Genomic DNA, 12,834 nt, shown 5'->3' with positions numbered 1-12,834 from the left:
GTATATAGAGATAGATAGATAGATAGATAGATAGATAGATAGATAGATAGATAGATAGATAGATATACAGATAAATAGACAAAAATAAAGAATTGACTTAGAAGAAATCTCTAGGACAATTGTTTAGAGTTTAAAACAAAGATCCCTAGGAAAGCAAGTGTAAATATAAGCAGATACCTTGTGGAACACGATAGAGGAAAGGAAGAGTCACTTGTATGCAGTCACTTGTATGCAGTCACAAGGCAGAAATGTGGACAGATGAGTCAAAGGGGGGGCGAACCCAAAAAGATCAGGGAAAAAATATTCTCACATATGAACAAACATCTGAAAGAAAGAAGAAATAATGAAGGGCAAAACTGTTCCTTTCTAAGTAGAGACAAGTTGAATTTCTGAGAAAGAAACATACATTACCACAATGAAGGGCAATTAATCCTCTGTCTTTATCTTGACTTTAGCTCTTTAAGCCTTCTTGAGGATTTGGTCCTAGGTTATTGACAAGTTTATCTGGAATAACTCTTCTGCTTTGAGTATTAAGGACTCTTGGGTCTCAGTCCAGGCCACAGATATAATTTAAGTCCTATTGTTTTTACCAGAAGAAAATAGTTTTTCTTTCTTGACTTCAAAAAAGACCAGGCACCCTCCAAGAGTCTTGTCCCCTCCCCCATCCCCAAGATATAATCATCACATCTTAGAATGTACATACGATCTAACTTATGAACAACATACTACCAAATATTAGCCTCTACCCTGGAGTTTAAGTCACGTGCTCACAGTTGGCCTCCAAGCAAGGACGCTTATTTTAGAGATTACTAAAAAATCAAAAAGCTAACATTCCTGAGCTCCAGCAAACGCCTTCTGAAACTGCTGCTTCTGTTGTTCCTGGCCCTAAACTGCCGTCCATGTCACAGCTCTGGTGCTTATCAATTAATTACAGAATGTGACCTAGAGTTGAACTGGTAAACTTTAAAGGTGACTTCAATCCTGAAAGTGTCTTCTAAAACAAGCCACCCAGTTCTTAGTGGTCCTCTAGAGTCCTAAATCTCAATAGTTATTTAAATGTTACTCTTTTCGCTTTAGTCAGAAATCAAACCAGGTGTGGTATTTTTGACAGAGTCTGATGTTACTTATAGCTCAAATTTTTAATCTCAAAGGATTTGCACATTTCCAAAAGTATTAGATAAACCACCATAAAATATAATTGTAATAAAAATATAGCAGTGGCCAAATTATTATAGAAACGAAAATGAAACTTAAAATGAGTTTATTAGCAGGTTGCTTACGTAAATATTTTCACCTTTACCAGTGGCAAATCAGCACCAGCTTTTGCAGACGCTTTTCTTGTTGGTGGATGTACTTTTAATACTAAATCAGAAGAGCTAGTATCAGTTAATTAACATGTGCTTAAAGGAATTGGGTTTTAAAATTTAATATTTTCTGGCCCAGAGGCAAAAGAGTTTCCAAGTTCTCACTTTTAAGCAAATGATTACACTGAATGCATCCATACTTGATTTCCAAACCAAAATTCATGTAGCTGGTACTTGTAGCACTCATATTATTAGTACAATTCATTCTGTAACAATTTCAAATAATATTATACAGTCTAGTTATCTCCCCACCGCAAGCTTTTTTATTTCTCTTCTACTTATGCAAATGCCTCTCTCTTCCTTATAAATCTTGTCCCTGAATTTATTCGTTTTTGTTTCGTTCAGTATTCCAGAGTTTCACTAAGGCCATCTGTGTGATCCAGAATTTGGAATAACCATCAGAGTCTAGTGGACTAACTATGCCTTGATCTCACTAGGAACCTGTTAGTTGCCAATAGAGCAACTGTGAGTGGGAAAGTCACATGAGTCCATTCTATCTATATAGCTGACTGTTAGTAGTGTCCAACTGGTGCTTGGTGCCAATAGTGACAGCTTTTGTGAGCTCATAATTGCTCTGGAGATATCATGGTTAGAAGATGGCATTTCTCAACCCTCCACCCTACCTTCTGGCTCTGACAAATTCTGACCCCTATTCTGCAAGGTTCCATGACCGCTAGTGTCTTATACAGGACTGAGCCCTGAATCATTCCATGGTTTCAGCATCATGTGCAGCCAAGGGTCTTTGCATTCACCTCTATTTAGTACAAGAAACTAGGAGACAAAAATGTATTAACCTTCCACAGGTCAAGATAAATTGAAAGCAAGAATTCAAAATAAATACATAAAGAGCACTTTCCATCAGTCTTCTCTGGAACTCATTTCTCTAACATGATATTTTAAAGTCTGTTTTAGAGTTTAGTTTCAGGAGTATATCTTGCTCAAGAGAACTAATCTCAGGTGCTAATTAATGCTAGCACCATTCATTTATGACTATGGCAAAATTCAGATTTTATTGGCTCCATTGTAGAAGTCTAACCTGATGAGAGTTTTAAACTGTTTCTTACAGAATGGGGATGTATGAAGCATTGCTAATGCGCTTTTTCTCAGGAATTCATCTTCAAGATCTTTTCAAGTACATCAGAGAAAGTAGTTTTCATTTTGACATCGTGTTATATGAGACTTTGTCTCCCTTGGTCCCTTTATTTTGTTTGAATAACTTTTGAATTTGGTTTAAAATGAAAAAATTCTCTTGAACAATAGAAAATATAAGGGGATTTGATTACTTAACTTTAACATAAAAGCAAGGCAAGTCTTAATATTCATGGTTTCAGATTTTAAACTTTATATTATTAAGTGAGCCATACAGTTATTTTTTCCCAAAGGTCTGTTAGCAATTAACAACTGTAGGAAGGAACAGAATCATTTTCTTCAGTTATGTAGCTGCTAATAAGTTGCTCATGCTCAAGTAAATAACCTTTCACCCACTCATAGGCAAGAAAATCTAATTAAACTCAGTGGATCACACAGTATAAAATATAAGAAGGGCATATTGGGAAATAAAAGGGTTTCATGGGGAGAGAAAGAAGAATGAGAGGAAAGAATTGTGGTGAATGACAACAGTATTTATTATATGTATATATGAAAATTTCAAAAACATTTAAAATGAGAATTGGTTACTCCAAAAGTAAAGTATTCAGCTGTAGAAAATGGGGTACACAGAACTTCCGTTAAACAGCAATCATAGCCATCATCATCTCCAGGATGCTGACTTTTACATCCTGACATTAAAGCCAAGTCTCAGTCACTTTGTACATTGTTTCTGCACAGCTACAGAGACCGTATCCAGTCTGCTTTTCGGATATCCAGCAGGGTTTGTATTGTTAGAAACATTTACACTACATACCTTGATTTTCTAATTGGGATTATGATTTGAGGCATCACCAATTACTTTTACAAATCCTATAGATAACCTAATAATAATAATCAATAAAATGTATTAATATGTGATGCTCACATTGAGTCCTGATGATCTGTTTATTACTAGAGAACGGAGAAGAGGATGTCTCATATCATATATTTCTGAGCAGAGTTCTCCATAATGTAGAACAGACAACACTCTCCACATGGAAAAGCTGTATAAGACCTGCCTTGTTCCCAGTGTGAATAGTGCAATAGATGAAAAGAGACTTGTCCTATCTAAGTTGCTGGCTGGGGTGGAGGTCTACGTCAGGTTTCAGGAAATGCAGTATCTTCACAAAAGTAGGAGTATCTCATTTTCATGTCTGTCTGAATGTCAGCAAACCCACAAAAATGAGGGAAGCAAATGAATCAGCACAGTTCGGACACATCTGCTTAGGGTGTGCTTGAAGCACCGATGAGACACTACCTTCCTAGGCACTTCCCTAAAGAAGATTTTCTTTCTGAAACTTCAGAATGCAGACAGAAAGGCCGGTGGCAAACTACTGTAAGCCAAGGAAAGATGGCTATGGAGATATCTCTTGAAAACTGTTATTGTATGAATTAAAATGTGTGTTTAAAAGACCAAGTGAGGATGGCCTAGTCAGTTATCAATGGGAGGAGAGGTCGTAGGTCCTGTGAAGGTTCTTTGCCCCAGTGTAGGGGAATGGCAGGGCCAGAAAGCAAGAGTAGGTAGGTTGGGGAGCAGGGGGAGGGGGTAGGAGATAGAGGATTTTTGGAGAGGAAGCTAGGAAATGGAATAACATTTGAAATGTAAATAAAGAAAATATCCAATGCAAATGATTCTACAGGATCTGGGAAGGCTGACTTTCATACTCCTTGATTTGGTTTAAATAAAAAACAAATTAAGTTTTTATTAAAAAAAAAAAAAGACCAAGTGAGTTTTTGCTCTGTTACATAGATATTATATCACAGCATATAAAATACATTTATTTTGGGTTCACACTCTCTATGTGACTATTCATTTTGGTTCTTTCCAATCTTTATTGTTCCATAGACAATCATGCTTTCTGAATACACGGAGTCTAATATTGCAGAGTCAATGGTCTAAGGGCACATTCACAATATGTGATGCCATTATGTACACTAACTTCTTACTCTGTAAAATGCTGTCTCTGAACCATCAGAGAACCTTCAGTCTTCACACTGCCTTTTATGCAGTATGGCTCACGTAAAAATATAATGTTTAAAATCTGAAACCAGGATGGGAAGGTAAATGTTGAAACAAGATAATAGAAACTCTAAAGATAGAATATGAAAGAAAATGACACATACAAAAAAAAATAATTAAGCCACACAGTGAAAAGAAAAAATATATTGGCTTTATAACTATGTACATTATTGCTTATTTGAAAAAATAATAATATGAGGTGTTAAAAAGGGAACAATCGATATTTGTTCATGACCTGCGAGAATTAGAAGTTGAGTTCGTGTCCTCAGCACCCATGTTAAAAAAAGCAGACATTATACATAGTCCATTACTCAGGTGTGGAGGAGCAGAGGGCAGTGAATCATAGGAGCTTGCTGTCCAGGAAGTATAGTCTAAATAGTAAGTTTTCAGAAGGGTGAGAAATTCCATTTAAGACTATAACATTGAAAGAGGCACAGGAAAACACCAAATGTCCTATTCTGAGCTCAGTGGGCTTGTGCATGAACACATTCATATGTGTGTAACATATCTCAGAGAGAGAGAGAGAGAGAGAGAGAGAGAGAGAGAGAGAGAAGAAAGAAAAATTGAAATATATTTTACATTTTCAAATCATCTTTGTTTGGAGCAGGTAAGCATCTAATAAGGAAAAGGTGTGTCTGGTTTATCTAAGTGATTAAATCTGTTCACATTATGACCTGAATTAACCCTATAAAACAGTAAATACAATTATAATATTGTCTGTTTTATTTGAATGATTCTCAGTAAAATTGTGTTATGTGGAATTATGTTTAAATTTTATTAAAAATTAATATTACATTAATGATATTTTGTAAAGAAATCAAGCAGATGGGGCAGATTGTGAATTTTTAAAATTCATCTGTAGTTCAGTTAGAATAATATACAATGCTTAGACATATTTTTCAAATGTTGTATAATGTAATTATAAAGATTGTCAAGTCTAAATGGTCTTACCTTGTTACTACTAAGAGCTAGGAATCAGTAGCCATGGGACACTGATTGACAGGGTGGGAAATAAAATCTGAAAGTAGGTGACATCCATGTAAAAATCCCCAAGATAATAAAAACTAAAAGTGCCTCATAAATGTTTAATGGCACTAAATAGCCATAAACACATCTATACACATCTGTATTATCCTGATAAAACTTTCATTTATTTTCTTATATTTTAACTGAAATTGTATTAGCTTTAAATGCAAAGATACTTTAAGTGCTTCAATAGAAGCAGAAATGATATTCAAGAGATTCATTTATGAAAAGTAATTCACTTGCCATGGTATCCTAAAATTTATAATTAGCAGACAGTGTTATGCTACTTCAAACTATCTTATATTTTTTATTCTCCACACATGTCTAGGAGTCATAAGACTTTGGGGTGTGTATGTGTGTGTGTGTGTGTATGTTTGCATGTTAAAAATCTTGAGTTTTTCATGTGAGCACAAAATAAACACTCTAACTTTCTAAACAAAATCTGTAACAACTCTGTACTTCTATCACTTACTAACATGTCTTTCTCCAGAAATAAGTAAAACTCAAAGTTTAGGGAACATAGCACATCAAGTCTGCTACTATTTTAATGTGTAAAAAATTTTTAGACAGTTGAAAAGTAGAGAAATTTGTTGCTTGTTCCTAACATACTTTACATATTTTTTAAAATTTTATTGTTGAGTACATAGTAACATATTATGCTGCCTACGAATATTTGGAAACATCAGAGTCTTTCTCAGGAACTAGAAATCCTCAGAACGAGAAGGTTATCAGAACTACCCCGCAGTTCTGGCTCTCAGCCTCTTGTTTCATGAATTAAAAGAATGAAATTTACAAGCCACAAGACCACCGAGGTTGCATTTTAGATGGTATTTATGATAGATTCATAGGTGGGAGGTTAAGAGAGATGAAAAACCACACCAATTGAATTACTAAGGCCTGAAAGTCTGCCATGAGGTGGGTCATGGTAGGGAGGGAAGCATCGGAGAACATAAAAGACCACAGCAGCAGTCACCACTTTCTGAGAGAGGAAAGAGAGAAAAAGAGTGAGAGAGACAGAGAGACACAAAGAGAGACAGAGACAGAGGCAGAGAGACATAGATACAGAGACAGGGACACATCGTCTCTCTCTCTCACACTCACACACACACACACACACACACACACACACACACACACACAGGCTGATGAGAAAGAGAAGAAAATCTATTTTATTCTGAACAAAGACACAGAATGGCGGTCAAACACAACACAAGTAAGATCGGCTCATACAGAGTACGCTTGGGGGCAGAAACTCTCAGAAAGCATAATTACATTCTCACTTGTATCTTTAGCATGGCTTCAGACGAACTTGACTTGGTGAGACTTGGTCATGGCCAGATGACTGACCATCCCAATTGGTTTAACTCTTCAGGGAGAAGGAAATGACGTTTCCCCACCAGGCTTAAATGTCATTCTTTTGGCTAGGATGCCACCAATTCCCTTTAACATGCTGTAGATTACTGTAACTTACTTATCTTTAGTGACAAACTTGGTTCCCGAAATCATTGTTTACTGGCTGGCTGAAAGAAAGGGGATAACATTTGAAATGTAAATAAATAAAATATCCAATAAAAAAAATGAAAAGAAGAAAGGGAAACAAAGAATGTATAGAGAGATCGCAGGGTGAGTTCTCCTTTCAGCTGCACATAAAATCTTGCTGTAATGGTATATTGACTTTAGGTTATTGTATGACTCTACCTTCCTCAAACCTAAAAAAAAAAAAAAAAAAAAATAGGGATTAAGTGAATATATCAATAAGTTTTCTCTCAACACAAAACAATTCCAAAGGGACCATTTTACAACATACCAGACTTAATATAAAACTAAGATTAAAAACCAAAAAAAATGAATTAACATCATGAGTGAAATACCTTCATTTACATTGAAATGAGTTCTTAAAACCAAGGGAAGAAATTTTCTCCATGCAAATTTCAAAGCAAGTACATGTTGAATATTTTCAACATTTAAATTTTTTCTTTTCTATTTAACAGTGGTTATTTTTCACTGTCAAATATTTTGTAGGATTTAATTTTTTTTTCCGTGTGTTATTTGAGTGAAAACTAGAGCCTCCACACACTTTACACTCTAAGTCATAAACCGATAGTAAGGAACATACTCTGAAAGTGTGTTTACAGCTAAAGAGAATTTACACAAAGTTTTAGAGAAAGGTAAACGTAAACTTGAGGACAAACTACCTCTGTAAATTGATACTTTGTAGGGCGAGGACAGAAAACGTGGACCTGATTATAGCCTAGGTAAGTTTGAAAGCAGATATAAAATGTTCCACAGCAAATACTCTTTCGTTTTTAATTCTCTATGAGTCTTAATCATTCATTTTTGGAGTTGTATTTTCATTATCAAACTGAAGCAATCTTGTTGCCTGTGTCTCGAATTATGAATGCATCCATAAACACATTTTTATAAACAACATACAAAGTATTCTTCTAGTCTTATTCTTACCTATTGTGGTTTTACAATTCTACCAGTAAATTCAGAGATTGGCTCTTTAAAAACTGACACCAATTGGAGGTTTTTTTTTTTTTTTTTTTTTTTTTTTAGTTACTTGTGAGTGAAGGATGATGGGTTGTGGAAAAATGTCACAAGTTTTCTACCACCTGTATTTTCAGATGTGAAATACTTGAAAGAGGAGGATGCTAACCGAAAGACCTTCACCGTTAGCAGCACGCTGGATTTCCGAGTGGACCGTAGCGATGATGGAGTGGCGGTCATCTGCAGAGTAGACCATGAGTCCCTCAATGCCACCCCTCAGGTAGCCATGCAGGTGCTAGAAATACACTGTAAGTAAACATAGCCCTGAAACCCTTTGTATGTACAATTTGTTTTCTTATTTGTATTTAAATCAGTTTTTAACTTAACATAAAGTTTCAGCAAATGTGTCCAAAACTTACCATCTTTAGTCTCAATTACATTCAATGAGAATAGTGCCTTATCAGAGTGTGAGTCCTAACAGTGAAGGAAAATAAAAGACACCTCAGAGTTTAATTATGGTTGGAGTTATAGCACGATGTTCATATGGGCAGGGAAGGGTTGGGGAGAACAGTAGAGTTACATCAAAATAAGTTAGGCATTTGCAACTTCTTTTCCTTGTTTTTAACCTTGTACCTGATATATTTTAGTCTCTTTGAATGCAAGGGCACCTCCACTACAACTGTAATTATCATTTACATTTGCAGGCACAATGCTAACTGAGTGATGCTCACATATGGGGGCAGAGCTGACGCTTTAGGAGCATCCCCTCACACAGCTTGATGTGAAATCAGTGTCCCCAGTTACAGTTGCATAGGTAACTGTGAAGTTCAGAGGGGATAAGTCAGTTGCTAGTAAATGGTACCTTGATAATCTCTTACTTGCAAAAGTCATAGCGGTACATATTTACTAAAATGAAGCTGAGTGAACTAAAATATATAAGCCAAGATGAAAAGGGTTTAGTGAAAAAGATTTTTTAAAAAATCGTATTTTCTGAGTTTCATGATTTGATTCCTTTATACAATAAAGTTAATTTGGTGGATACTTTTTTTTTTTTTTGAATGGAATTAAAACTTGAACTAAGAATTGTGTGGGAGGTGTAATTACATAAAACCTTAAAATGCTGAACCTTGAACTCCACTGCTCTAATATGCCTCATTGCATTCTGCTTTTATTTACTCCTCAGTGATGTGCTGGTTGTTAATATATAACAGCCATGGTTTAGGGTCCTGGCCATACAAAGAAATAGCAAAAGAACAAAACCAGAGCAAAACTACGTGTCCCCAATTTTCATGACCACCACAACCTCACACAATCGCCACTAGAAAAACATTTATCTTACAAAAGCTCGTCTAGATGTCAGTGGAAGGAAGTAAAAGTAAATGAGCAACCTGACAATGAGAGATGGTTACTATGCAAGCAAAGTAATCCTGGCAAGATGCTCGGAGGATGAGGACAGTGGTAAAATCAGCGTTGATGAGCTTACAGACAATGCTGAGGAACAGATGACATGAAGCCCTGCGTTAGAAGCACACCTGTGACATTTACTTCTAGAAAAATCAATGCAATCAGAAAGACCATAGTAGAACGCACTGGTGCAGAATAAAGAGCAATAGGATAAACTACCAGCAATGTGTCTGAAACTATTGCAATTTCTAAGCAATTTGCATTGTATTAGATTGGTTTAACTAGATTTTCCCAATCCTTTTCTTAAAGCAGATTCTGACACAAATATATATATATATATATATATATATATATATATATATATATATACATGAATATTATTAAGTCAAGTTTGTGCCATTTGAAATATTTCAAATGAATGACAATGACCATCCCATTATATTGCTTATTTGGTCACAAATCTTCAAGTTACAGGAAACAGAGCCAATTGGTACATTTAGAAGACCAGTATTGCCATGGCAATAGTTGACATGTTTAAATATTTATGTTCTATGTAAGGTAATAGTATTTGGCATGATATTTGTCATTTACTTAACTATAATTCCAGCATACGATGAACAAAATTAATGGGAAGTGAGTCATAACAATTGTTGACAAACTCCCTAAGGGAAAGGTTCTTCAGACACTGAATTATTTTGACTTAATTTATTTAGATTTCTGTGCTTATGGAAGAGGTGATTCTGTTGATGAGCTATTGAGGTTAGTTATGAATAAGGAGAATGTTTTGAATGAAATCAGATTTATTGGTCTGGGTATTTGCCTCAGTGGATGTTTGCTGCTCAAGCGTGAAGATGTGCGTTTGGGTTGCCCAATGTGCACATGAAAGGCAAGCACAGCAGCAGGCATCTTCCTTGATGCCGAGAAAGCAAAGGCAGGCAGCTTCTGCAGGCTTGCTGTGGAAAGATTAATCTGAGAGCTTTGGACTCAATGAAAGACCATGTATCAAAAACCAAGATGAAGTGGGAGAGACATGCAGAAATCTACCCCTGGCCTGCCCAGGGGTATGCACAGGTGAGAATCCCTTCAAACACACAGACACTCAAACACACGCATGCACACATGCACACAGATAATAAAATAAGGCACAGAGGAACACATTACTTGAATGAAAAACCAAGGCAGGTTTTTGGTTATTTATTTGGAAGAAGGTTCAGGATTTGGTGCTGTCAAGAATAGAATTATATCAGGGATGGGAATTTCAGTAACTTGTCTTTGAAAATAGAAATTTTACAGCATAATAACTAGTTACAATAACTAGAATTGTTATTATAAGACACAGTAACCAGGCTAATCTTCCAACAGCTGGGTATTCTGCCTTCTCTTATGTCATTTCAGTTTTGCATTGACCTTGCTTTGATCATGTTCATCCAAAAGTCACAGAATAATTTTGCTGTCCTTTCTATAAGAATTCTTATTAGAGTAGTAAATATTTCAGCTTAGCTGTTAGTTTCAAACATTTACTGCCAAGCTCGTTTTTACTTCCTTCGAAATTTAGAATGGTGCTAAAATAACCCTAGCCACTTATTGTTATTTTTTATATGTTCCATATTAATATGTACTGTTTGCAAAATTTCATGGATGGTAGTAACTGAGTTCCTTAACTTTTACAAAATTTTACATGAAAGTGTTCATACTCATATTGACTGATGAATTAAAAACACCTTTTCATTCTATTGTGGATTATATATAAGTGTCCAAAAGCAGAAACTAGATCAATTTAAATTATTTTTCTTAGAATCTAATATACCATCATTCAAATATATAGAGTAACTAAAAAGAACTGACGGTAATGTGGAATGTTCCTTTAAGGATACAGAATTTTCCCCAGAGATGAAATAAGTCCATTGATTAGAGAGAGCTATAGTCAATATTAAAATTAGAGCAATGACTTCAGCTAATGCAGTCTTCATAAACTCCAAGGGCTATGCCAAAATGTCTATATTTTTCACAAAGAAACTCAAGATACTCACCCCAAACAGGTGTGCATGTACAATGGATATGATGCATTGAGTTACTATATTTTCAAATATTGAAAGATAGAAAACAGTTTTGACAAAGGGGAGAAATGGAGTGATTAGTAAATTTAGGATATTCCAATGCTATACTAATATTCTCATAATGGATAAGCACAGGAATGGTTCAAATAGAGAAATGCTTAGAAGAACTATCAGTGTTTTCTGTCATGCGTGAAAAGAGAACATATGCATTTTTAAAATAATGTTTCTAATAGTAACTGCACAAGATAAAAATATATCCTGTTGCCAGATTTTTAGGAAATTGGAGAGCACATAAACACACAAAGGAACATAATGAAAATCCAACTAAAATTAGCTACAAAAAAGAGCTTCAACTTTGTATCCTCATGATGCACAATTTAAAAGCGATTCTTCCTATGAACTATATCAGAGCAACATTTAGTTTTTATGAAGTATTAATCATTAATTTCAATACTGCCATTTGGTGAAAGATACTCTTTTTACCTGAAATTTAAGAATGGAAAGACAGATTTTTAATTCCTGTCAAACATAAATGCTTTCAAGTTGTATGTATCAGGTAAGAGAGTACTTCTCAACTGAAGAGCATAAAGGGCACTTCCATCTGATAGATGACGACTATTGTTCATCTTCCTGTCATTCTACATTTCTCTTTGAAACAAACCTTTTTTATTATTCTGCCTTAATTCTTAGAAAAGCAGATTGTATGAGTCAGATTTTATTCAGTCATCAGCAGGAATAATGTATGTGCACCAACAGAAAACTCTGCATAGTACACAGAATAGAAGAAAAACAAAGCAACTATTTTCTGTACGTGACATTGCATTTCCATAATTATATTAAAATGTAACTCTTATTGAAAATAAAAAACACAAGGAAAAATGGGAAATGTCAAAGTAATGTTATTTTTATGAGACAATGGAGTACGATGAAAATTAGAGTCTGCAATTGTAAAATATCTGCATGTTTCAAAATACATTATATAGTTTCTCCACCAAGTCACATAATCTTGTAATTGATCCTTAAATTTTATTTTATACTTGTATTGGAGTGTAATGTTTCACCTATAACTTATTAATTGTTACAAAATGTACATCATTAATGCTCAAGCAATAGATAACATAATTAAGACGGCTCATGATGTGGGTATTCTATTCAGGCCCAAACATTTATCCCAGTAATAATGGAAGGAAGTAAGTAAAGGAAGGGAAGAGATGGGAAGAGAAGAGGAGAGGTGAAGGGAGGAAAGAGAGGGAAGAGAGGAGAGGAGAAGAGAGGAAAGGAGAGGAGAGGAGAGGAGAGGAGAGGAGAGGAGAGGAGAAAATAGAATTAACATGTGTTACTTTTG

General features: G+C 35.0%; 1 protein-coding gene across 3 annotated transcripts in view; it reads left to right on the top strand.

Moving 5' to 3' along the window:
* Cadm2 (cell adhesion molecule 2) overlaps nt 1–12,834 on the top strand; it is a 949,182-nt gene that overhangs the window by 815,471 nt on the left and 120,877 nt on the right. For all 3 annotated transcript variants that reach the window (XM_021208891.1, XM_021208892.2, XM_029544253.1), the window contains one exon: nt 8,166–8,336. In XM_021208891.1, coding sequence (XP_021064550.1) covers nt 8,166–8,336 — 171 coding nt within the window. The remainder of the gene's footprint in view (nt 1–8,165; nt 8,337–12,834) is intronic.

Source organism: Mus pahari, chromosome 12, assembly GCF_900095145.1.
Source record: "Mus pahari chromosome 12, PAHARI_EIJ_v1.1, whole genome shotgun sequence".
Lineage (NCBI taxonomy): Eukaryota > Metazoa > Chordata > Mammalia > Rodentia > Muridae > Mus > Mus pahari.
This window is presented reverse-complemented; position numbering and strand designations above follow the sequence as displayed.